Raw genomic sequence first — 27,626 nt, forward strand, 5'->3', positions numbered from 1 at the left:
TCATTGGTACAGTATACCATCCTCCACCATCTGCCAAAGATGAGCCCCTCCTTGATTACATGATGGATTCTCTTTCTAGGATGGAGAGTGATATCCCTGGCGCAGGTATAATTCTCGCTGGCGACTGGAACAGGGCAAATGTTTCACCAGTTATTAAACAGTTCCGCCTCGCTCAAGTCGTCCATTTTCCAACAGGAGGGGATCGAACACTCGACAGAGTGCTAACTAGTCTTACAGAACACTACGAGAAACCTTCTCCATTCCCGCCATTCGGACTATCCCATCATTGTACTGTTGGTTTGTTTCCAAAAATTAGATCGAAGGCCAATATTCCTGCAAACAGAACGATTACTACACGTGCTGTTAACGCTGAGTCCAAACAGGCTTTTGGTCGTTATATGACGGGGGTCGACTGGTCCTTAATCGACACTATAGATAGCGTCCAAGAACAGTATGCTCACTTCAGTCACCTAATTCACATAGGGTTAGATTCTATCCTTCCCAAAAAGCGAGTTAAGTTCCACCGAAACGACGCACCATAGATTTCACCCAAACTCAAGGCACTTATAGCACACCGTCAAAGAGCATATTACCAAGACAACAAACCATTGTTCCACAACTACTGGAACAAAGTAAACAGGGAACGGAAGCTCTGCAAACGCTCTTATTACAACACTAAAGTCAGCGTTTTGACCGAAAACAATCCTAAAATGTGGTGGTCCGAATGTAGGCGGTTATGTGGAATGAACAAAACATCTACAAGTGTCGCAAATCAGCTCCTAGCAAGTAAACCAGCCACCTCAATCAACCTTAAGATCTTGGCTAATGAAATTAATACAGCTCTGCTAGAACCTCAAGCCTCGTTTGACCCACTTTTAGATAATATCGAAACTGTGAGTACTGAGGGTTTTAAAAATCCCATTATTTCACTGGAAGCTACCTTTAAATGCCTTAGTACGGTCATCTCCTCCAAAGCTGGGGGCTCAGATAATATCCCAAACTGGGTCTTGCGTGACTTCGCTCCTGAGCTCGCTCAACCCCTTCGTTGTATCATCAATTCCTCTATTAGTCAAGGCACTTTACTGGACATTTGGAAATGTGCAAACATCACCTCTCTTCCCAAAACAAAGATAGTTGAGGATGCGACGAAAGATTTGAGACCTATTTCATTGACACCAATGTTGTCCAAAATTGCCGAACACTACGTCGTCCATGAACATGTGAAACCAGCACTTCTGAAACGCCAGGAACCCGATCAATTTGGGTGTATTCCTGGCTCCTCCACTGCGCGCGCATTAATAAACTTGATGCACAATTGGGCACAAGCAACAGAAGGAACGGGGAACACCATGCGGATCTTTGCGTTGGACTATAGAAAAACCTTCGATCTGATAGATCACAGCCTCTTGCTATCGATACTCTCGACCTACAACATCAACCCTTACATCATTAATTGGATAATAGCCTTTCTTAAAGATAGGAAACAAAGGGTCAAACTTGCACATGATTGTCTCTCAGAGTGGGGATCGGTCCGAGTAGGAGTACCACAGGGAACAAAATTGGGACCGTGGCTATTCTTGGTTATGATAAACGATTTGAAAGTACCATCAGCCAGTGATTGTATAAAATATGTAGATGACACGACAGTGTATGAAATCATAAGCAAGGGTGGTCCTAGCAATGCTCAGTCTATGATAAACGAAGTAGCTACCTGGTGGACACTCAACTCGTTTCAACTCCATCCGAAAAAATGTAATGAGCTAAGAGTTTCCTTTGTGGGCTCCCCTCCTTCCCACGATCACATAGAAATTAATGGCTCTAAGGTTAGTGCCGTTAGTGTCGTGAAATTACTGGGTATGTATTTTCAAGACAATCTCAAGTGGAACACTCACGTTACTGAGACGATTAAAAAGGCCGCTAAGCGCCTTTACTTTTTAACTCAGTTAAAGCGAGCTAAGGTACCATCACCAGAATTAGTAAATTTTTATGTTGCTTGTATTCAGTCTGTCTTACTTTATGGATGTCAGGTCTACCATTATAGTCTTCCCAATTATTTGAGCTTAAGTTTAGCGCGTGTCCAAAAGAGAGCCTTGAAAATTATATACGGTTATGATAATCATTATAGAGAAGTGCTTCAGATGGCAGAGCTGAAAACCCTAAGGGATCGGAGAGAAGACCTTTGCTTAAAATTCTTTAACAACATCGTCTCCAATCCCTTGGATTGTTTGTACCACTTACTGCCTTTCGATAACCGAGATCAACTTATGGAGTTACGGCGACGCAGACCATTTAGAGTTTCCTTTAAAACAAATTGGTTCAGAGATACTTTCATTCCAGCGAGCGCAAGACATTTTAACTAACATTTATTACAATTGTATATGTAAATTAGTTCCCTTTTAGGTTTTATTTTATTGTATAGTTCTATTACATAATTTGTACACCTTTGCAATTAAGCTTCCAGCTGCTATTAAGGTATTCCTCTCAATAAACGTCTATCTATCTACCTATCGTTTCGGTCCGAGATCTTCATCAGAACTGATGAAGGTCTCGGACGGAAACGTATTTTATTAAACTTTCTTAGACTTTTTATTTGAGTATATGTCTTTCTTAGCTCGAAGTTGTCCGTCCTCGTGTACTACAATATTTTTTCGACTGTTTATCGAGGTTTGGACTGTGAATCCCTTTGGATCCTTCTGGCGCGGCGTCACTGTTGGCTCGAGGCCTTTTAACTTGCTAGTGGTATATATATATATATATATATATATATATATAATCAATTGTATAGGAAAATAAAAATTAAAACTTCGCACTACAGAACTGTTTCGAAAGGGTCTGATAGTCCTCTCTCGTCAGGTGCATAAAACACTGGTTGACTAACGTTCCTTTTGTAAGTTGGTGGTTCAAGCATGCCTTATCAAGTATTTGGTTGAGTGCCGGCACGCACTCGCCAGTTCAATCCTTTTGTTCAGGGTGCCCGCCCCTGTTCTGTATATAATGAAAAATTTTTCTGTCACGCAAAGATTGCATCTCTTTGTTACGTTCGAATACGGCCTGGCGCGAGCCATTATTTTCCAGGTCACGGCAAACTCCGTTTCGGCATCCTTTAGGGACCAGATATATCTGCTCAACTCTGTTGCGTTCATTTTTTTCTCATTTCTAAATGGAGCTGTATGGTTTCTAAATCTTGTTTTAAATTGGTTCGCAGTAACGCCGATGTACGTTTGGATTCCCATGGGACTTTCAACTGTGGCCTGGTAGACCACATTTTGGATTAGGCAAATGCCACCTAGCGGACAAGAGTGCCTGTCTCTACAATTGCATGATTTTTCTTGTGATTGAGAATTGTTTGCGAGGGAGGACTTGTGGGCGCTGATTTTTCTTTCCAAATTTGGCATGCATGAATAGCTCACTTTCAAAGTGTTCCTATTAAAAATTTTTCTTAGCGGGTGCCCTGGTGTAAAGAATTCTTTTATGATGCCTAAAAATTTCTTTCCCACGTTAGAAGCAACGTTCTTTCTAAATGGTGGGTTGTACCAAGTTATATTTCGTTGTCTTCTTCTCCCTTCTGCACTCCTCTGGTCTTTAGTTGTTGTGTCAAATTTTAGTTGGTGATTATAGCCACTTGTTTCTAACGCTTGCTGATACATGGGTGCTGCTTTGTCGGATACCCTGTCCGATGAGATTTCGCTAAGCCTTTTATTGATCGCCAGGGGAATGTTCTTTACAATGGAAGGTGGATGATTGCTATCACGGTGCACATAAAGAGGTGCGTTGTTAGGTTTTGTTTATGGCTTATAAGATCTTTTGTTTAGGTTCAAAGTGACATCGAGAAAGTTGAACACTTTTTTGTTTGCTTCGATAGTTATTTTTAAGCCGTTGGTGCTGAACACTTTGCAAATATCTTTTTTGATTTTTTCGATCCTTCTCGGTGTTTGCCGTCATCCCTGTATAAGCCGAATTGTTTTCTGATGTCTTCTGGTAGTTGGTTTAGCAAGTACGATCCCACTAGTTCACAGGTTTCCGCACCGTCATACGAGCCCATTGTAACATGAAGTTGTTCAATGCTTCTTGTTCCATGGGGTGTTGTCGTTGTTGTCATCTTGTACTCTTTCTCTATGTTTTTATTCAGCAGCGTTTTAAATTGTTGGCATTCGTCTTGAAGAAATTCGTGGTTTTGTCTGCTGGTACATACAGGTAACTGTCCTTGTTTATGGAATCGAAGTGCTCTGATAATTTTTTCTGGAATTCGGAAGGGCGGGGTGCTTTGAATTCGATGTTTCGGATCAGGTTAGTCATCTTTAGCTTGAGCTGTTGTAGATTTAAAACGCTGCTGAATAAAAACATAGAGAAGGAGTACAAGAAAGCCCCCGCTAACGCAGAAACACACATATTAATACCGAAGCGAAAGATTTCGCCCAAACCCTAAAGATAGACGATAGGGTTGAAATATTGGCACCTAATGAATCATTCATCATTTTGAAAGACCACAAGGAAAATTAACAGAATAACCTTAAAAGCCGCCTGATTAATCCAACCAAATCAGAGTTAGGCAAAGTAAGCAAGCAAATCCTTGATAACATAAACAAAGCCATCATCGATAAGACCAACATTCATTAATGGAAAAACATAAGAGCGACCCTCGATAGGTTCATCAATATCCCTAACAAAGACCATCACTCGTTCATTGCTTTTGATATTGTAAACCTCTACCCGTCCATTTCACACAAACTTCTAAGCGACTCCCTATTTTTCGCGGCTTCCTATATCGACATTTCCGCGGAAGACAGAAGAATCATTTTTCACACCAAGCAATCACTTCTATTTAAATCGTTGGCATTCATATTGTAGGGCAGGTGGGAAGATAGGATGCGCCTGGTGATGGAATAATTAATGTTGTTGTCTTTAAGTGTTCAAATGTGTTTGCTGAGTTCGGTGGAGTTGCGGTGTTTTGCGTGTCGGAATGATGAGGTGTGGTTGTTGTAGCCCGACTTAAAGTCGTTTGCAGTGAGCCCGATGTATGTGTCTGTCGTGCTGTTGTCTTTACGTGTAATGGTAGCTTGGTATATGACAGATTGTTGGAGGCAGTTTCCGTCTAGAGGGCATGAGTTTTTCTGTCGGCAGTTGCATTTCTTGTTGTTGTTTGCGGTAGAGGTGTCGGTTGTGGCCGTGGCGGTAGTCTTTACGTGGGAGATGAGGATTCTTTTGTTGTGGTTGTCGATGATTTGTTTTGTATTGTCCATGCAGCTGTAACTAATTTTGATTGTGTTTCTGTTGAAAATTCTGCGGAGCTTATGATCTTTGGGGAAGTGTTTGTCAATCAGCGCGAGGAATTTATATCCGATTTTAGTGCTGGTGTTCTTGGTAAAAGGCGGGTTGTACCAGAGGATGTTGTTGCGTTGGCGGTTCTTGCGACTTTGTGTGTGCGTTGGTTCGTAGTGGAGTGTGTAGCTGTAACCACTGGTGTTTAATGGTTTCTGGTAGGCAGGAGCGGCTTGGTCGAAGGAGGTTTTGTCGGATGAGAGGGATGATAAGCGTCTGTTGATGCCGGCGGGGATGTTTTTCGTGGTGGACGGTGGATGGTTACTTTCGCGGTGGACGTATTGTAGTGTGGTATTGGGTTTGGTATATGGCTGGAAGGTGTTTTGGCTGAGGTTAAATGTGACGTCCAGGAAGTTGATTACTTGTTTGTTAGCTTCTATGGTGATGCGGAGTCCGTTAGCGTTAAAAATGCGTCATTTTTTTTTTTTGATATTTTCAGTGTCCCTGGGTGTGGCGTCGGTTGTGGCAAGTCCGTCGTCTCGGTATAGACCAATGTTTATGTTGAGATTCTGTAGCTGGGACAGGAGGAAGTTTCCGACAAGTTCACAGGTTTCGGCGCCGTCGAAGTTGCCCATGGTGACGTGAAAGGTGGTGTTGCCTTTTTTTTGCCAGGGTTGCTGTTTGTAGATTAAAATCGAGCTTTTGGCAGAATAATAATGTTCCTTTCGTCGGCGGTGATGTTATCAAAATCAGATGCGAAGTTGTATTTAACAATTATTCCACGAGCGCGCGTTGGATATGAGATGATAGATAGCCAACGAGGCGCGTAGCGCCGAGTTGGCTATAATCATCTCAGATCCAACAAGCGCGAGTGGAATAATTGTTTTATTAAAAACGTTGAATTAAATTATAAAATTTTATTAAATTTTTAGCTCCCTTTTAATTTTAAGCTGACACGTATGCTTGCCATATTTGTAGATTATGGTATATTGGCTGATATACCATAATGGCTAAGCCAATAAAAAGTCTTGAATTGCATTATCCAATATAGCTCTTTGGCATACAAAGCTTTGCTTTCATGTCCAAATTGAGCACTCTATCTAGGATGAGTCATTGCCGTTGCAATTGCGCATGCTCGCTAGTTTACTCTAGTTTGAGCACTCTGGCATGGCTTAGACGATACCACAAAGGTTGGGTCGTTTGGGGTGACCGTCTCGGTTCTCCCCCATCCTAGCATTAGCACTGCACTGATGAGGCCCAGAAGGCCGAAACAGTACTGTCTGCAGTTATATACTATATATATATATATATATACTATATATTAGCCTTCGGGCGAAGCTCATCACCTTAGTTGTGATTTGAGCACTCTCGCATGGCAACATGCCTGCACTTGGTCCCACAAGTGTAGCGCCCAGGCAATGGTTTATTCCAGAGCTTGGCCCAGTGTCTGCACTGCACTGATGAGACCCACATAGGTCGAAACAGTGTGCACTGTCTGCAATTAGATAGCTCTCGCTGGAGTCTCCTCTGATAACCAACCTCAGAAGAACAACTGTGAGATAAAGAACATTGCAAGGTTTAAACTTGTAAGTCGAAAGTCATCGGATTCTCCTAACGTGTAATGAGAGAATCAGTTTCGCACTTACCCTCTGCCTATGTGGAAATAGGCGTACCCATACTCTCGTTGGCGCTTTTGGAATCGTATGCAAGTTTTACTGGTCCATTGTTCAATGGCTTTATTGAGAATGGACATCATGTTAGTGTCCCTAGCTGTAAAGAAAGAGTAACTCGATGTCATTTCGTATATCAGTAGAAGAGCAATATAAGAGCAAAATAGATGACCTTATTTTGTAAGTTGTTAAGTCTGAGCTTATACCATTTGTCACCTATCCTCACCTATCTTCGGTTCGATATCGTAGATCATTACCCCTCCGGGCCATTGCATGTTCATGACTGAACCTCTCGCATATCCTCTTGGTTTATCAACATCCAATCCTTTCATGGCAGCCAACCGCTGAGCGGTGTTTAAAATCATGTCTCCTTCAAACAATTTGGCATTTTTTACGCCAATGTTTTCTGGAAAAAAAAAGGTGGTGACGTAATCAATGCAAAGCTGATTAACCAGCAACTCCCAGTGGTAAAAGCAAAGTATAATTATACAACGTAACCCCTTCCCCTGCAGTTGATGTAAAGCCGAGTGACCTGTGCTTTACATTTTTGATTGCGAAAAAGGTAACTTTATACGACAGTGCTGTACTTAAAGAAGCCTGCGCGGAACTGTTTATAGCCTGTTCAAACATCTCATTCAAATACAAAATAAAAAATAAATAAATAAATAAGATTAAAAAAGTGAAAAAAAAAAGATTATAGGGGAAAATTATATGAACCCTTCTTGGCCTTCGTTGAAAACTTGTTCTTTTTTCGTGTAGTTCAGAATTAGTTGAAAGTCTCCGTTTTAAGCTCATCGACATAACCGCTGCATACTTTCAGATCTAAACTAAGGTTAAAACTGTCTACTTATTGGCTTTTATTTCGTCTGCTTGTTGTCACCGTTGAAGTGAACTCATCATCACAGGAGACAAGAAAAACCTATGAATGCTGCAACCGGAAAACATAACAAAGAAATCCAAGCTTTGTTGGGTGTTTTTTTTTTTTTTTTCACAAGCTTTTGATCCTTTGCAACGTTGAGTTTTTAATTTGCTCCCGTTCAATGAAAGAGTGAATATCTTGCATCTGATACAGCTAAGTTGCGTTTTGTCACTTTGAACATACATGCAGTAACATGTGAGCCGATTTCCGAACAGAACGATGGCTACATCATCGTTGGTGTAACAAGAAAGAGAGATTGGGGTAGACTGGTTAAAACAGTCTGGTTCTAAAAATGAGGGAAGGCACTTGCAACAGAGTTGAATACCATGCATGTAGCTTTCTTTATCAAGAAAGGAAATGCATAACAAGAAAACTACAAACTGTTCATTATTTCTTTAAAGCAAACCTTCTGGATTTCCAAGAACTGTCACGATAACAAGGAACGGTGTGATGAACCACATCTTTTCACAGTATCAAGGTATATCTCTTCCCACAGCTTAGCCTGTGCAGTCCGTCTCGCTTTTAAAGCTCAAGCTCTATTCTTTTATTCTTTTACTTTTTCATAGGTAGTTTGAACAAACAAAGCTGTACACCTGTGAATGCATGGATGTTAAAGATTTTTATTGTTTTTTGTTCAACAGAAAAAACGGCTATTAAATTTCAATCAAAACGAATCGAAATATATTACATACTAACCGTTTTTCTCAGAGCTGTGTAATCAGCGTTAGTCCAAAATTAAACATACTCTGTATGGCCATAACACAAATATTGGATATGTAGATATAAAAAAGTACAGATTGTTTCACGTTATAATTACTCAACATTTCTAGATTGCATTTTGATAACCGAAAATTGACATAAAAAAAAAGAAACCTGACCTATTACAGCTGTACAATCTTGCTACAGGTCTGAGTGGCAGTTTCATCTTTTATTGCTCGCTTTAAAACAAACCTATATTAAAGAAGCAGCTTCCGCCGTTCAAATGTAGTAATAAAAGAACCTAAACGTTCAGGGAAAAACTCTTGAGATGGTATTAAAGCATTTTACCTCTTTGGCCGAAACAAAAACCACCATTATCATTAAAATATTTCTTTCTTACCAGACCGTAATCTTCTTTGTTTGATGACGAGCCTCTCTGGATGGATGAACAGTTTTCCACTTTGATTCATGACATTTCTCGATTTCAATTAACGTTAGACACTTAGCATGTCGTCTTCCTTCCTAGAAGAGGAACTGTTTTAAAACTTCATAACCTTGGGAGATATTTTCCAGCCTTCGTTCCCTCAGTCCTATCTTATTCCTTTAGCAATGCATTTCGCTAAAATTTCGATGTAAACTTGACCAAAATACCAAATCTCTCAACTGCCTTTACTTGATTATTTCTTAATTATCAAAAGACTCCTGGTATCAGTATCGTTACTATGGTGATGATGATGACGATTATTATCATACACATCACTTATAGCAATTCAGTATTTGGGTCTCGCCCTTATCAACTTTCATGCGATAAGAATGTGGCACCTAACCGATCGTTTGGCAGCGAACTGTGGTTATACATTCGCCTAGGTTCACAACTTCCTTTGACTAGTGATCACTTAAGGTTTTTAAAATTGCTAAATTTTATAAACCACCTGCTTCAAATTTATCCCACCTGACTAAACCCCCTCCCCCTCTCTCTTAGAAAACAACGACTTTAAGTAATTATCAAAGCAATAAAATAAAGATAGGAGGGTGCTATTGTTGTGTTAAGTACCACTTAAGCAGGCTTTCTGAAGGAAAGATAACGAGTTCATATATATCAAAGGTACTCGAAATACTAGAATTGTATCAGTAAAAATTGAAAAAAGAAGATCTGCAAATCCCTTAACATTGAGTCAGTTTGGCCTTCTGAGTAAATGCCGAAGAGCCGGTGAGTAAATCATTTCAGTATGAAAAATAAGTTTACTGCTCCCTAAAATTATTCAATTATGTTTTAATTACATAAATATAGGATATTACATGGCCGCTTGAAGATACGAAATTTTTCTACGACTGTTGAAAAGTATTTCATTAGTTTCACTTTTGCTGCGAAAGAGGCGATTTAATATGTAACCATATAAACGGTGTTAATTCCACGTTTGAAGAAAGCCCACGCAGTATTTTTTTATGTTTACATTATAAATGATTGTCAACGTTTGTGAATATATGTAATCATATATTTGAGCTGCGGTTAAAGAAGTGAGTATGAGAGCGATCTTTGCGGTAATGAACACTGCTTAAGCAGTAGTGAAAATAAGGCCTGAAGAAACGAAAAGAGTGAAGATCGCTCTCATACTCATAGATGATTATGTAGCATCCCCGCCGCAGGATTTTTTTTCTATTCTATACTGTTGACGGAGTATTTGAAATCCTTGATATGGCTTTCCTTTAGAGTTCACAATGAAATCGTCAGGTGGTCCATCGATTGTTAACATTTTTTTAAGAAAACTTTCGCGGAAAATCAGACTTATCGAGGCCCAAAGTCCCAAGTGTCAAGGTTTTCTTCTTCTTAAAAATCAACTAAATGGTATTCTCAAAGATTATTGTTACAAGAAAGATATTAAAAAACTAGAGAATTAAGAAAGACTTATGACAAAGTCAACAAACATATCTTCCTTTTTCATGTATCAATGATTTAAAGCTAATTAAATTTTTTTTTTAATTATGCCGAGGGACCTTGGACACACAATACAGAAGGTGTAGAGTAAATGTATTTATTTTTTTCTCAGTTCTTGAGCGGGCGGTTTTCTACGAATCGTGCAATCTGATTGGTTTCGAGAGCGGGCAGTATTAGGGAGTTTAAGCAAATCACTACTGCTGGCGCTGCTACGGCTACCGGAACTAAAATTGTCCAGAAACGAGTCACTGCGCATGTCAGATAATTTATTCCCGATTATTACTTCAAATCAAAGCGAAAAATTGCGGCAGTTGTGAGGCGATGGTCTCCCATAAGCAAAGGCAGCCAAAAGGGAATCTACAGACTCTCCTTGTAAGAGAAAAAGGTTTGTACAAAGCAAAATCAGAAAAAAAAAGCCACAAGTTAAAGTTGATAAAATGAATCATTTTGAAGAAGGTTAGTCTTTACACTTCATACATATTCACCTCCGAGATTTGCGGAAGAAGACATAAGTTTTTGATAGGACTTGATTTACACAAGAAGGAACTTTGAAGAGTGGGAAAAAAATTCATTTGAGTTTTTTTGTGTGCCCAAAAACGCGGGGGCTTTTGTGTATCTTGAAAATATATTAAGTAATCATGAGAACCATTTGAAAAAAAGTTTTTGCCATTTGTAAACTTAATAAGGAATAAGTGTTACCATTTGCAAACAAAAGACGTTTGTCAAAAAAAAATAAGCTTTTGTAATGTTAATCCCTCTACATAAAACGGTGCTATGTTTACAACGCTCTCCTTTCAAATGAAGATATTACCTAAGTTTTATGCTAATTACGGCTCATTATTAACAGACAGAATAGGAGATACCGTGTCACACTTTTCGTTGAGTCGACAGAAACGAATGACATGGACCTGAGACCTCTGTTAGCGATCGTATTCCTGCTCATTTTCCCTTGCACTGATTCGTTTGTCTTGAAGAAAGAAAATGGAGACAAAGGTAAGTTTGCAACGGTAAATTACTCTTATAGGTAACTGGACGACCTGTGCGTAAGTGGCCTGGATCTCTTGATCGTATTAAAGTTTGTTTTGCAGTGGTATACTTTTATTCTCGCAATTACGCGGTTTGCATTCAGTACTTGCGTAATGCATCTTAATCAAGGACGGGGAATGTTCTTGTCTACAAGCATGTTGCTGAAAAATAAAAAATGACTAACAACTTGCCATCTCAGAGACCGAGACAAGCCATGCAAAGTTAGTCGTTTCAAAAGGATCACCTCGCTAAGCAATGCATGGTGAAAATAATCGCAAATTTAGCAGGGTATTTCCCAGGGTTTTTGAGTATCGCAAAGAGGTACACAATCAGATGTTCTTAATATAATTGACATTCATTTCATTGTACATTTTAGCTAGGCACTTCCATGCTAAATTGATTTGTTTGGCAAGTTTCTAATGCAGATGATGTTGATAAATTGAAATATCACTTAGTCTTACTTGACAACGTCAGGATATGTTGACAAAAGCAAAAGCAAACAAGCGAAACTATTTTATAACAAATCTCGTAAATTTTGCATGCGGCGTGGCAATGAAACACTGTTACCATGTAAACTTATCACTTTATGGATTAAAAGAAAATAATGAAGTCAGTATATAAGAAATGCTTATCTTAACAATAAAAATCATGTATCAATGGCATTAAACATTCTGATCAATGGTAGATCCGTTGAAGCAGGATGATAAACCTGTGGAAGAAGATATCAGTGACATCGCGAACAGAGGTACAACAGGAATAATTCTCTAATAACCTTCAGTTTATTTTATTATTTTATTTTTTTTTATTTTTTAACATTACAAGTGCGTGCATATTCATAAGCAAATAGCTCTGTACTTTTGTTTGTTGTTACACATCTTAATTTACCCGATATCTAATTGATCTGGATCTGTTTGGGACTTGAAATAGCTTTCCAGTGTTATAATAGAAATATGTTATAATAGAAATATTTCTCGGTGAATGCAGTATAACCGATACGGAACTACGGCGAAAAAGTACCTAACGCTCCATAATGCTCCTCTGTACTGCGGAGTTGAGATATAGACTTCGACTACTTGTTCCTGCTAGGAACATTTCAATGTAAATCTCCTGCCGTCTGTCACTTCCCCGTTTGTACAGAGTCATAGACCTAAGTTCTACATTTGATTTTTATGCTTTAATTAAGTCGTTGCTTATGTTTTGCAAGTAGATATTTTGCAGTATTAAAATAGCGTTACCTTTCCATTGGCATTGAGGTGATTTTACAAAAGAGGTATCGCTGGCAGCTGCGTTGTTATTTTTAAGACAGTGCATTTCTATAAATCACAACATCTGGATTTGGATCAGTTAGATGTCGGATGAATTAAGATTTGTTAGAAAATCCGTTTATAAACTGGGGTCAAAGAATTGACACAGTAGACCGTAGGTGATCACAGATTTTCACTCAAGGTGAGAGGAAATGTCAAACAGAAAGCTGATCAAACAATAGACTATCAAAGTGAAGGTTGTCGGAATATGTTTTCCTTTCACTTTCATGATTCTAAATATCAAAGCGAGGGAGGTGGCAAGTGAAAATATAGCTCAGGACATAGCTCGTCACGCCTTTGTCAGTGTTTGACTGAGGATTGTCCATCGCTCGCATGTAACAGAGCTTTCACGATATCACCATCACTCATCCAGCTTTTGGTCACAAAATTTTGAATGTTTAGCCTTGGGATCTCTGCTAATAGCATGATATAAATATTTATGATGAAACTATTGATTGATTACGTCTCTGCCTCTAAGAGTACGAGACAGAGCATGGGCGCATCATCGCCGTGAACATGGCCCACTTAAAAAGACGTGCAGCAAGGATGAAACGAGAGAGTGTCTTCAAGGAAATTGAAATTAACAACGAAGGTACATCACGAAATAACTTAGTCAGGGTACACGTACACGTTCTATGTGATGTTAATCCTCTGTGAAGGTCAAGAAGTACCCAGGATTATCAAAACAAACAAATTTCTGGTGATAAAATGCAATTTCATCCATTCCGAGGGGAGTAGTAATGATCTTGGTCGCTCAAATGCATGGAAACTGGAACGGGCTCTGGCTTGTTGAGTCTTTGGCTCAGTCGGGTGTTGAATGACCATTGACTCATTAAATGTGACAATCAGAAAGCTATTCCGTATATATGTAAGTCTTAGGATCAATTAAATTTAATTCATTTTTGTAAACGATTCTTTTTCTAGAGAAACACCTTAAGCTTTATCAAGGCGACATTCAGCTCGATCCCGAATTGGAAGAAATCCTTCATATTAAGCAGGGAAAGGTCAAGAGGAACGCAATACGAGAGAAAAAGAGGCTTTGGGCTACAAGGAAAATTCCTTATTATGTCCCCAGTGAAATGGGTATGTGCGAGTTATTAAGAGAAAGAGTTTGGTAGCCCAAAATCTTTTTTCGTTACGATTTTTTCCCTCACCGTTCGACCCAAAGCCAACCCTAGTTCATTTGAAAACAAGCTTTTGGTTCCATACAAATTAACTCGGTGCAGAAGTAGCTCGAAACAAATCTTGTCAATGATTTTTTATTTTCCTCAGCCGTTGATAACGTGAAATCATCAACTTCGGGGAATCTTGATGATTCTAAAGTTAAAAGGAATTTAAGTTGAATGAAGTCCAGTTAGAGGTTTTTGAGGACGTTATTTCTACCATGATGAAGAAATGTTTATGAGTTATGTATGATAAAGAAAAATAAATAAGAAAAATATTTAAGAGATGCAGATAACTTTCTACCTTATTTCTTTATTCATCAGGTCACATACTTCCAAATCTTCATAAAGCAATGAAAGAATTTCACGATAATACATGTTTAAGATTTGTTCCATATGACTATAGTCAGCGAAACTACATCAAAATCGGTAATGATGACGGGTAGGTCTACAAGACAACTCGTAAGTAATTTTATCTGCAACTTATGTTGATTGACCACTCCCCTGGGGCTTTTCAGGACCAATTCCCACCCAGTAACCACCCCAGGGGAGGATATCCATCGCACAGTAATCTCGTGCGTGGGAAATTAACGTCTCCTACCCCTAACCCTGCAGGAGAAGGGACCTCCATTTGTTCGTCCCTATCCGAGAAGACTAGAGTATCCAGTCGAGAGCCCCAGATAAGCACACCCCTCGTCACTCTTTGAATATCGTCAAAATAATTGGAGAGATATACCTCAGATCACGAAAAGACAACGAGGGAATAACAATAGCGGATACCTAGATACTGCACTGTAAAGCATGAAATTTAGAAAAGCTATACCATGCGGATAAGCGGCTTCGTTTAAAGACGAAAATGACCAATTCGTTTAATTACTCTAAAGTCTGGAGAAAGGAAAGCAGAAATGTATAGATTATACATATCCTGATCAAATATATGAATGTATGAAAATATATGAACTTCATATATTTCACTGTATCTGATATATCCTGATCACTAAGTAAGTCGCCTTACCCTGTGCTACTGTGGACCATCCCATCAGGTGCTCCAGTATGGTTGGTGCGAGGTACCATTCTAAAGGTGCGCAAGCTCTTTCGCTGGCGAAAGGATGTGAATTTGTAGGAACCATAATACATGAGCTCATGCATGCCATTGGTAAAGTATAAGATAATTTTCTGAGGCATGGTGTATTTTCTCCCTGCCAGTCTCACCTAAACGAGTGTGCCGCATTTTCACTGGCAATCAATCGTTTGAAAATTGTCCCTGGAAGTTTTTTTCATGAAATGTCCTCATCCTAAACCTGATGAAATAATTTGGATATATCAACAAAGTTGAAATGGTAAATTGGCCACCGTAATGATTACAAAAGCTGACGTTTCGAGCGTTAGCCCTTCGTCGGAGCGAATAGAGGAATTCCACTAATTTATTCATGTTTTTCTCGTTGCCATGCACCCACCAATAACGTAGCTCCATTTTCTGCCTTTAAAAGCACACACAACCCACAATTCCTCTATTCGCTCCGACGAAGGGCTAACGCTCGAAACGTCAGCTTTTGTAATCATTACGGTGGCCAATTTACCATTTCAACTTTGTTGATATATCCAAATTATTTCGTTACTCCCACCGACGCAGCCCCAAACAGTTTCTTTCGAAACTATCAGCCTAAACCTGATGAGATGAGCTTTGACGAAGTAGACCTTTAAGAGAAAAAGGTTCCCAAGTATTACGCCCAATGGTGCATTGACTTGACAGTGGTACTTATTATTGCGTAAAGCTGTAAAGGTCACAGAGAAACTGTTTTTCCACTACCCCTGCTAAGCTAACTTATAGCTTGCTGAAAGAATGGCTTCCGTTCGGGAAACTTTTTTTCTCCGTATGAATCCCCCTTTTCTTACCCTTTAAAGCACAGATGTAAGCTTATTGTTACGCTTTTGAACTCGAACTCTTTGTCTTAATGGACTAAAGTATTTACGTTAAGTACACGTATCTTTTTCTTTCAGGCTTTTTTCACGAACAAGCCCGATCAGATAGAGATAAATTTGTGAAGATCTACTGGGAAAATATTCTTCAAGGTACCAAAGAAACAGTTTTCGAAATCAGTCGTCGTAGATGTCAAGTTAAATTATGATAATAAATTCAAGATAAATTATATTCGATATAAATATAGGTATAGATAAAATAGATGTGTGTTGGCTTTTCATTCGTCGTCAAAGAGAGCTGACCAGAAGAGAACCCTTATTCCTTGTTAATTTTGTTAAAAGCCTTGTATCTAATTACGGATCCTCACTTGTTTATACTTTTGGAAGTTGTTTATTTTCTTTTATTTTTGGAAATATCGGGAGTAAAGTAATTGATTCTACAGGCATTTGATACGAGGGACCTGTTCATAGCATACGGGTAAACTCAAAGTTTTGGCGATCTTTCTTTTTTTTTTACTCTTCCATCAGTATTCCGTCTGTCTTTCTACCTGTATGCCTGTCCGTCTCTCTGTTCGTGCGTCCGCTGTCCGTTCCTCTCTCTGTCTGCCTATCTGAATGCTTGTCTGCCTGATTTTCAATCATTTTTGGCTCATTTTGAATCTCAGGATTTGATGAGAATTCCTGCTTGCCTCTCCAGGCTTTTCTGATCAATTTGACAAGTATAGTTGGAGAACTATTGACGATCTTGGCAAGGACTACGACTATGAATCGATTATGCATTACGATCGCAGGGCATTTACAAAGAATGGGTCACCAACCATTGTCAGCATCTACGATGAGTCGAAGGAGTTTGGTACCAAGGAAAAAAGACTGAGTCAAAGGGATATCATCGAAATAAATGCTTTGTACGACTGCCACCAGAGTAAGTCTCAGCTAGACGCTCGAGGAGCGTTCACTCGGGCTTCTTTTATAGCCATGGCATTTACACCAAAGACAAGTACAATTATAACATGGCTTGTAAATTCGTACAATCAGATTCAATATGCGCGAGCTTGCTTCAATTTTTCATTGTGCATGCTGGTGACGTCAGCAAACAAATGATTCTCGAAAAAAAGTTTTTCCCGCGAGTGACTTCAGCATTTTTATTAAAAAACGAGAAAAACTTCCGCAAAAAAGGTAAACTAGACATGGCAACAAGCGAACAAACCGATGAAGATCTGCTGACTTTTTCTTTGGGAATGGACTTTTTAACTCCCGAAAAAGAACCCAGAGAAAGGGAAAACAAAACAATCAACGGTTTCATCTCGTTTCGCAACTCTAACTTCATTTCCACGCATGAATTCACCTGTCACTTCAGCTTTTGACCAATCTGAAACAAGATCATTGAAGCATAGCGAAATACTTTTCCGAAACAAAATAAACAACGCATTGAAGAGTAGGAGAGGGTATTTCTTCCCTTCATACATCCCTTTATACATAAACTACAGCGTTGAAAATGTTATAAAACAATTGGTTTATGTGTCAGCTGCTTTCATCGAGACTTGAAGCTCTTGAGAACTTTGGAGAGCACTCAAGAAGCTATAGATGCTCTCGGCTGCACCTCGAGCAACTCTTGGCCATCTTTCGTGCTCTCCAAACTTCCTACCTGCTTCAAGTCTCGATGAACGCACGCTAATGCATGAACCAATTGTTAATAGTGATTACGTACGAAATACCAAATCGCACTTTACAAGTAGTGAACCCAATAAAAACCAGTAACAGAAACAGGATATTTAACAGAAGAGCTAAGGTTATATATTTAACCTTACTATTTAAGTTGCTTCTGTCAGCATCCTTATCTGATTCGCTGTTGTCAGCGCCACCTTCGAAGTTGTGTTCACGAACATTCTTGATTTTTTCAGCAAGTGTGGTGTTCGTCTCAGCATCATAGTTTGTTCTTAAGTCGGCCGTCACAGTTTTGCCAGTATTTTCTTAGTTTGAACTCACATATGGCTCGATTGTTATCTTGTGAGAACTAGTATGAACTCTTTCCACATTTGGCTAGCTTTCAAGCAATGAATTTCGTGGACCAGCCCATTCTGAAAACACTCGACATCATTTAGCGTGGGCCTACCACGAACGGCGTTTGTGTTTGCATGTGGGATGAGCTTATAAGACAGGAATCTTTGCAAAGCGGTCTTCACAAAACACAGCATTCTGTAAATTACGTTGTTTACGAAGAACGAGCTCACAATAACACAAGTTGTCGCACTCTCATCCCCAGTTTCCGCGGTCTATGCAAGGAACGCCTGGGACCACGACCCCCCTTTTGGCGACCAAAACGGCTTGCATTTTCAGACTCGGACTTTCCTACGGAAGCCCGAGTAAAAATCATCAAAATTGCTAAACTCAGCTACTCCAAGCTACGAAATCCATTCCAAGATTTTTGACGCATTTTTTTTTAAAGCTTTTTGTTCTAGTTTTCCTGATAAACTGGATAAGATGTAGCGGTTCACTTTTTGAGTCTTTGGCTGGATCAGAGCAAATTCATGTTTACATCCCATTTCTCAGGCTATAGTTTGAAAATGTTTTAACAAAGAGCCCATTCTCAGAGCTATAAATCCGGGTAAATTTTTGTTTTTGTTTTTTGTTTTTTGTTTTGTTTTGTTTTGCTTTTTTTTTAAGAAGGGTGTGCAGGTTTTGCACAAATAATTCATGCATGTTTATATTTTAAGTTGACCTTTCTGATGGAAACTCCAGATAAGTAGCAAAAATTCTAAGAAGAATTCTATCAAATTTTCGTTACGGCGATGACAAAAAAGGCAAGTTACTCTTACTAATTCCTTTGAACACAGTTCTCCATTCCTACCCTTTAAGATGTAGTAAACAGCCCATATTGAGATTACACAGGTACTTGGGTTTTGTCTTCATCAATAATTGTACTTTGTGATTAATTTCAGCAACTCTCCCAGGCTGGTCTTCCTGGTCAAGCTATACACCTTGTGATGGGAACTGCTATAAGAGCAGGGAGCGATATTGCTATAATCATGGAAACCCTCAATCCTGTCAAGGGTCCCCTAATGTCTATGGCATCGAAAAGCAGACCATCAAATGCTCAGATAGAGAATGTTATGGTATGAATGTGCAGAATCTATGGCTATCTAATTTCTGTCAATTTTGCCAACTTAATAGCTCATTTTGCTGTTGTTTTAAAAAACAGATGTATCTGACAGTTAAATTTAAGGGCATAGTACCAGCTCAATTCGTTATTAGTAACCCTTTTTCTGGGTGAAAGACGCAGGAAAAAACGTTTACTTTTACAGTGCCCTCTCCACTCAGAACTATAAATGGGTACTGGTGAATTGTCAGGGACGCCTGGTGAATTGCTGGGGTGTAATCTTGCAAAGGACTGACATCCTATCCTCGGGGGAGCGGTAATACTCCTAGTTGCTTCACACCATAGAAATCGGGGTAATCTCCTGCTGAATGAACCACTCGGCTTTAGTACAGACGCCTCCTACCTAAACCTTGGTATGATCAAAAACAGGATGGCAACCGAAACGAGCCATGCGTTCTAAAGCCTGTTCTGTTAAGATGACCAGCGTTTCAACCATTACAACAAAGCAATTATGTCTGTGAAACTTCCTCTGTGTCTCAAATAGCTATTGATGGTCATTGGGGTAGATGGTCAGACTGGTCGAGTTGCAGCGTGACCTGTGGTGATGGCTACAGAAAGAGATACCGAAAGTGTGACAATCCAGCTCCTGTGCAAGGAGGTCTGAACTGCCCAGGATTGTCAAATGAGGCAGAGGGGTGCGTCGTGAGGAGATGCACCTTTGGTAAAGACGATAAAGTTTGTATAATACCTAAGGATAGAGGATTAATATGTAGTGGCACCTTTATCGACGCGGTGTTTGTGCCTATCATAGACAGACATTGTTCCATCTATAGGTCTATAAAAGTTAAAAGATTGTATGTCCACATGGGGAAACATTTCTTCTCCTTCGAGAGAGATATTACTGATCAGCATTCGAATATATAAAATTAATATCTACGTGCGGCCATGAACTTATCGGATCATCGATAGTCTGATTATTATACACTAATTATTCAATACTTTTTACTCGACCTTGTCAAATAAGAAGGATATTTTTAACGATTCTTTAAGTACAGAGGTCACAGGTCGCAATGCAATGTAATTTCCATCGAGCCATTACGAATGCTAACAGTATTACTGACAATTTTTGTTGCCTCTGTTACACAGAGATTGATGATACTGACTTCGAATCAAATATGGGAATGTGGACAAATGTATATGATGATAAACTAAACTGGCAGAGACATAGTAGCTACACTAAGACATTGAACACTGGGCCGAGCTCTGATCACACTCTTGGTAAATATAAGCTAGTTCTTAGTAAGTGAAGTAGGTTTGCAAGTGAAGACGAACAAAAGAGCCGGCGGGCTTGAAGCGGTTGTCTCTATGGATAGGTCACCATTCATGCGATGTTTGCTCTTCTCCGTTGACCTGAGGCCTAACGCAGGCTCGATAAAAGCAATGAAGGCGAACCATACTTAGTGAAATCATTTCATATTTTCTACAATCAATTAAAGAAGACGAAGAGATATCCATTTGGAGGGGACATTGAGGGGTACCCAATACCGCAATAACGTGCGAAAAAAATGGCAAATACCGAAATACTGCGTCGCAAATCGACTTAATACCGATACCGCATATTTTAATTACATTTATAATCGGTTTCGCATACTTATAGTTGCTTCCATCTAGCGCGTTTAATCGTCTCCGGCATTTATGCACAAAGATGTTTTTTTTTAATATTTTGGTTGTTCGCAAATTTTCTCTCAAAATTGAACTTCATTCGGTCAACCTTTTGGTAGGAGCATACAAAACGGAAAACATGAAGAGAGGTGTGATCCCTAATACAGTTCTAATAATGAATAACAATTCTCTTACCTTAAAACGGTTTTCTAAAGGGCATTTGCATGATGGCGTCATTATTACTACAACCGGTTTAGACTGTTCACAATTCCCTATTTTTCCGTGAGACCGTCGGGATGGAAGACTTTGCGTTACCTCCTAAAATCTCCGACACCTACTCCCTCGGTACATATGAAACCAAGATGGCCGCCAGTAACGCAAAGCGCTCGATCTCGACGGTCTTACGGAAAAATAGGGGACTGTGAACCGTCTACAACTACTACTACTACTTGAATACATTTATTTTTCCCTTTCATATTAAATTTGTTAATTCCAAAGCGTTATATAACAAATTTAACGCTCTAACTAGCAAAAAACAGGAAAATCGTAAAGGATTCTGGTAGTAGTGGAGGTGGTAGTCAAAACAGGTCATCACGCATATCGCCCAATTTCCGGTCAAGTATAGGCCAGTCTATCCGTAGCAGCATCGGACAAATGCAACCGTCTTTCAGTACAATAAACGATTATTAAATCGAATAACTCTGCAAATCGAGATCGTGCACCAAAGAGGAAGTTTGCTGCGCTTCCGATTTCCCCTTGAAGAGTTCCTTGAGGTACTGGCGCACTTTCATAAGTAGTTTCCTCAATTTCCTCATCACTGCTACTATCGAACTCATCCACCAATTCCTCATCTGCTGTATCATTTTCTGCTGTTGGGGCATCCACTGTTTCGGTGGCCTTGGCACCTGCATGTTGCGCAGAAGTGATGGTGACCGGGTTGTCTAATGCGACACACTCTCTCTGGTACAGGAATTCTGGTAGAGTACCATTGTCACAGGATGCAACAGCAATCTCATTGTTAACTGTCACAAAATGACCCACAAATGGTGTAATAATTTACCATTATGTCTAAAGACTTCTAAATATTAACTTTTATTGACCTTTATGTCTTATTTGTTTTTTTTGTTTTTTTGCGTATTGTACCGAAAGGAAAGGGCAAAAAACTCTACCGCAATACCGTAAGCAATCATATTTCACCGAATACCGTCATGAAATACCGCAACCGCAAGGCTAGACGATACCGCAATACCGCACGTTAAAATTTAAATTACCGAAATACCGCATGAAAAAAAGCCCAATACCGCAATACCGTAAACCCCCATGCCCCCCTCCATTTGGCTGACTGTAATTATTGGGAATTGAACTTGCAACAGTAAGCTTTGGAATTAACAACCCAATGTTTATAACCACGTATTAGGCCAAACCAAAAACGCGTTATGCAAAGTGCTTTTACGAGTTTGTACATCAAATATATATCAAACAATCTTTCTGTTTTCACTCAAAGGAACATTCAAGGGTGTGTACCTTTATGTCGAATCATCTGCCCCTGCTCAATCAAATGACAATGCTAAGCTGACTAGTCCTTGGCTGAACCCAGTGCCTGGCGGCCAATGTCTGAAATTCTTTTATAACATGTATGGGAGAACAATGGGTGAGCTGATGGTGCGTATTGAACCAGAAGGCAAGCAGTCGTATCTCCTGTTTTATGAAAAAGGCAATAAAGGGATGGGCTGGAAGGGTGTGACAAAAGACATAGACACAGATGTGAGGTACAAGGTAAGTTTTATCGTGTACAAAGGAATCTGTTCTCTACTTCCAGGAGTGATCCGATAACGTGACAATTCTGTGAGACATGGGATCGACTGATCCTATTATAGTGCAAATAGCTCCTGGAACCAAGACATCAAAAGCTTCCTGTTAAAACGGAAAGCTACTCCTGACATAGTAGGAATTTTGTACTTTAAATTAAAAAGACCTCGTGGTCTCGACAACACTCTTACACTTTGTCGTGAATATTGCCATTTTGAGGGACTTTCTTACAAAATATGATGTTTTACAAAGGAGGTACATTGAAATCAAGGGCGTAGCCAGGGGGGGTCCTGGGGTGCCCGTGACCCCCCCTTGGTAAGCCTTCTTTTGAGCAAACAACCTACAATATTCAGGTGGTGAAAGCGCCATGACAATATCTTGGCCTGCCCACTATACTCGCACTGCTCATTCCAAAACTGTAACATGAAGTAAAACATGCACGGCGTGGAGGTCGACATAACAATCTGGTGAGTAGCCTCTGTAACCCCCCCCCCTTCTTTGAAAAATCCTGGCTACGCCCCTGGAAATGCACCAATGACAAGGTTCCTAAAATTGTATCAACTCATAGTCATTCGATCTCATCAACTGTCAGCCAAAAATTTCAATGAATAACAAAAGTGACCCCATGATTTGGCCATAAGATCATAGCCAATAAACTCTTGTTTTCACTTCAGCTGACAATTGAAGCTCGTATTGGTGGAACTGGCTACTCTGATACTGCCATCGATGATGTGTTCATCGACCCTGGACATTGCGGTTGGTAAACATGTTTAGAAACAGAGCGCAGAAGAAAATCAAATGAAACTCACCTCATTGCTTCCTTTTGATTTATCTTTTCTCAATAGAAACCCGAGTGAGCCTATACGAGGCACTTAATAAAATATTGTAACGTCCTGCAGGTTGCTTGTAAACGCGGGGGCATACTTGAAAATTTAAGAGCCGCAAATATTCGTAACAATGACGTAGTTGATGTTATCTTGTACAATTTTGGCGCTGTGTACATATTGCTTTTTGTGCTTTTTTGCCAGGTTGTCAGGATACCTATTATAGTGGCTGCCCTAAATGGGCCGCTGCAGGATACTGTCAGAACAACAAACAATGGATGAAGGAATTCTGCAAAAGAAGCTGTAACTCGTGTCGTATGTATTTTATATATTTCATAAAGCGTGTACATTTAAACATGTCAAATTCAAGGAACAATAACAGTAACAATGACAGTTTTGTACATTCTAATATAGCTGTTATTTATTCTACCAGCGATTAGCTGTCTGGACTCTGACGTTATCAACTGCCCTAGATGGGCCATCAAAGGCAGCTGTGACAACAATCCATGGATGATGAATAACTGTAAGAAAAGCTGTGGAGTCTGTGGTAAGTACAAATACGTTTACATTTATTTTGCTTTGTTTCCCTTTACTAAATCCCTAAAGTACCATCATCTCCCTCTGAAGCTAAATATCTTTCACCTTTCTCGCTTAATACCTCCAGTATTATGTAGTATTGTGAACGCGTGAAACAATGTTTGATCTCATTTGCACACATCTGGTTGAAAAAACGACTAGCCTAATTTTTTATTTCCATGTATCTTAAACCAATCAAAGGTGTTCGATCATCATGGGCAATCACGTGATCAAAGTGAAGTCAAGTTAAGGAGTTGACTGAGAAAAATACCAAACCAATCCAATAATGATTTTTAATCAATAAGACGGTATTTTGCAGCCTCCGTCGCAGTCGTAGTTACCCTCTTACAGGTAACAGCCTTAACAGCTTTTTACACCATCAGCTTTACCACATATAGCCACCATAACAAGAAGAAATTCCTAGTTTTGAAGCCTCGCTGGCCATTTCTGATGTTAAAAATATCGAAAGATCTTCAGCTACCACTTCAACAACTTTGCGTGTAAAAACATGTATTTTATCAACTGAAAATTTTAGGATGCAAAGATGAATCAAGCAGTTGTCCAGGTTGGGCATCCGGGGCTTATTGTGAGACGAACCCGGAATACATGTTGTCTACCTGTGCTTTAAGCTGTAAAGTATGTGGTAGGTAAATTATACTTTCTTTAAAAAAAAAAATTAGCTGCTGAACAGAGATTTTTCTGTAGTTATATGTTTATTTGGATTGATAAGACATTTGGTTTGTAAACAATTTTGTCTACTAAATCTCTGAAAGAAAATAAGTGAAAAATCAAGCATACAAACAAAAATCAACGCAAACGGTTGTAAAGATCTCTGTGTGAAGCTTTTATGAGGAATGGTTCCTCTTTTAATATCAAAAATTCTATTTTTAAAGGCTCCGCCAATAGACACCAAAACAGTACCCATCAGTCAACGATTTCAAAGTTAAACCCTAATCTATATTGGACAAACTAAATCGTAGACACAAATTCGATTTTACATCTATGTAAATATTACTGGTCAATAATCAGTAATTGCTAGTCAAGGCACCATTTATCCGAGTGAAGAGAAAATCGTGATCACTTCTAGCAGTTATGATGGTTTAATTCTCAAAAGTAGACTGCAATTAAACAATGCCTAGATAAACGGTGTCAGGTTTTGACAAGTCGCTGTTTAGGAAATGAACTTGCGGAATATGATCCAAGAAAACAGAGCCAATCATTGCCAAAATTTGGGTCAAAATGCCGGACGCGCGTGCGTATTGAGAAGTTAATGGTGGAGAAATCGTGTAAGGAAATGTATGGGATTTCCACAAAAATCCAAAATACAACAAATACTAGTCAGATTATTCCCTAGCTCCGACTCGAAACATGTTCAGTAGAGATTAAGCTGTACTTCTAACATAAAAATAATTCAAAAGCTGTTTGTCTACTTACTTCCAGCAATGTCAGCAATGTTCGATATTCGAGGCTAGTTATTACCTCTAGTCTGTTTCAAATGTAGCGTAATCCATAGCAAAGGATCGTCGATTTGAGGAGCAATCCTCCAAGAAGTCAACTAGCTCCGACTCGCATTAAATAAAGGGAAGTTCGAAGTAAGCAAATCGTCCATAAAAAGAGACATTTCTTGACAATGAGATACTTCCAAAAGAGCTTGAAAATTGCTATTTTTGCTCCGTGGAGTCTGTGATCTGAGCCCATCCTTGAGAACTCACCGGAAGGGAAAGCGTTAATAGAAAAACCCTCCGCGAAACCTTCAAACTGTCGCCAGATTTGTTTCTCTTATTCAGCAATGTTTGACGGGAAATAAACTCAATCCAGACCCCCTCATACTAAAGTAGAGCCTTGAATAAATATTTTCTCGCGCGAAAATTAAGAAGCAGATCAGAGAGATCTGTATAGTGCGTTCCTTGAACTGTGTTTTCAACTGGGAGAAAAAGCCCCTTTCGAGTACGATTTGCCTAGATCCAGTCTTCCCATTATTTAATGCAAGTGGTTTAAGCTACAATTTCCAAAATGTCTGACATCTTAGTCGATTACAAAAAAAGCTAGTTTGGGTACAGAATTTCCCTTACATTACGTCAGACAGCAAATTGCTATAAGTCACTCTGCCTTAAAAATACCAAGAGATCTGTTCAAAGTTGTTTTTCTTTTGCTTTTTTCTCCATAAAGAAGGTCCACAGAACTTAAATCGTTCAATATTTTATATGGAACTTGTCCTGACCGCCATCTTTGTTTTCATCCGACTGCAATCCGCTGACCAATGAATGCGGGAGAGCAAAACGTCCTCGATTTCTGGCGATGAGAGCTAAACCTTGCCCCGACGATGCCCCCTCTTCCTCCTCCCCCCCCCCCCCCCCCCAACCAGATACCGGAGCTATTTCCGTGCAGTTGCAAATTTTTTTCCCCGTTTATCTGGCAGGTTGTAAAGACCTAGATCCTAGCTGCCCATCGTGGGCCCAACAGGGAGAGTGTGGCAAAAATCCCAACTATATGCTTCATACCTGCTGCCGGTCCTGCCGTAAGTGACACTGAACGTTAATTTTATATCTTTATATCTGTGTTAGCAACACACCTGTCCTATCGCAATAACCCAATTCCCTGACAGTGATGGCTCATATTGCCAAATACATCCTCATGATCATATAGTCATCATTATAGGTCAAAACAATAGTTATTCCAAAGGAGTGTAAGTTAAACGAATGTTATGCGGAGTCAAGAAAGCACTGCCTAAGTTTGAATTGGGAGTCAGGACTGTGTTGACTGAGTGTGAAATATTATAACTCGTATCTAAAACTTTTCTATTTTTGACAGGATGTAAGAATTGGGTAAAAGATGAAGACTGCGCTGCCTGGGCATCAGCAGGTTACTGTAATTCATATCCATCATACATGCTTGTCAAATGTAAGAAGAGCTGCGCAACGTGTTAGTCAAGGAAAATCACAACACTCACTATAGGCTTATTAATCAGTTGAATGCCGCTAGGAATTTATGGAGCAGTTTTCAATTAAGCATCAAAAGAAATCCGGGATCTTTGAAATTATAATCAAATGGGGAAAGTTTTTATAGAAACTGCGGTGTTGCGTCGGTGGGGGAATATAACAAGGTAATTTTAGTTTTATCGACATAGTTGATGTGGTAAATGGCCACCATAAAGATGTTTCGCTCTGACGAAAGGCTAACGTTCGAAACTTCACCTTTGAAACTCTTTACGGTAGCCGTTTACCAAAGCTACCTTGAAATTGTGATAAGTCTCCTTTTTGCTAGTTGTCCTAAAAACACTTGAAAGGGAAAAATTGTATTTGCGCTAAGCACTACCAAACAGAAACAAAACCTAAATCAATAACCATTTGCTTACTCTCATTTTACCGCGCTCCAACAGCTTGCCTCTTTTTATTTGAAAGATTTCGTTATCTTCCTTAGATATTTTTTTGTTCTCATGTCGGTTGTCGAATAGCATTTACTTGTCGTAAATGGGAGATTATTTTTTTGCGTTTTGTCAATAGTCAATTATATTTTTCATCCTTTGTCGGTAGTCGATTAACCCCATTCATACCCTCTATTTTGACTGATCTTTTGACCAATTTTGGTTTTTGTTTTAATATGCTCAGTTAAAATGTGTTTTATCTATAGAACACAGAAGTTTATATCAGTATTTACAACTTTTCTTGGTAAAGCCAAAGGAGAAAGGGTTTGTGGTATATAAATGTATCAAAATTATGTAATGTTATGGTGTGCTATGAATAAATCATAACGTTACTGTCA

The 27,626-nt window shown here is 39.3% G+C and overlaps 2 protein-coding genes across 2 annotated transcripts in view; one reads left to right on the plus strand and one right to left on the minus strand.

Moving 5' to 3' along the window:
• Positions 1 to 8,412, minus strand: part of LOC111342542 (nematocyst expressed protein 6) — a 13,818-nt gene extending 5,406 nt beyond the window's left edge. Inside the window, exons 1-4 of the mRNA XM_088749477.1 lie at positions 8,255 to 8,412; positions 7,156 to 7,335; positions 6,906 to 7,029; positions 6,752 to 6,811 (exon numbers count right to left, since the gene is read on the minus strand). Coding sequence (XP_088605603.1) covers positions 6,752 to 6,811; positions 6,906 to 7,029; positions 7,156 to 7,335; positions 8,255 to 8,309 — 419 coding nt within the window. The 5' untranslated portion in view covers positions 8,310 to 8,412. The remainder of the gene's footprint in view (positions 1 to 6,751; positions 6,812 to 6,905; positions 7,030 to 7,155; positions 7,336 to 8,254) is intronic.
• A 2,908-nt stretch (positions 8,413 to 11,320) lies between these two features.
• On the plus strand, positions 11,321 to 27,626 carry LOC111342539 (uncharacterized). The gene is made up of 18 exons (XM_022949643.2): positions 11,321 to 11,476; positions 12,195 to 12,254; positions 13,292 to 13,405; positions 13,738 to 13,896; positions 14,301 to 14,418; positions 15,020 to 15,132; positions 15,978 to 16,049; positions 16,594 to 16,818; positions 18,836 to 19,009; positions 19,538 to 19,714; positions 20,140 to 20,271; positions 22,160 to 22,431; positions 23,139 to 23,220; positions 23,493 to 23,603; positions 23,722 to 23,835; positions 24,400 to 24,507; positions 26,284 to 26,382; positions 26,676 to 27,626. The coding sequence occupies exons 1-18, from the start codon at positions 11,386 to 11,388 to the stop codon at positions 26,789 to 26,791; spliced, it is 2,337 nt and encodes a 778-aa protein (XP_022805378.2). The 5' UTR covers positions 11,321 to 11,385; the 3' UTR covers positions 26,792 to 27,626.

The sequence above is a fragment of the Stylophora pistillata genome, chromosome 2 (genome assembly GCF_964205215.1).
Source record: "Stylophora pistillata chromosome 2, jaStyPist1.2, whole genome shotgun sequence".
Lineage (NCBI taxonomy): Eukaryota > Metazoa > Cnidaria > Anthozoa > Scleractinia > Pocilloporidae > Stylophora > Stylophora pistillata.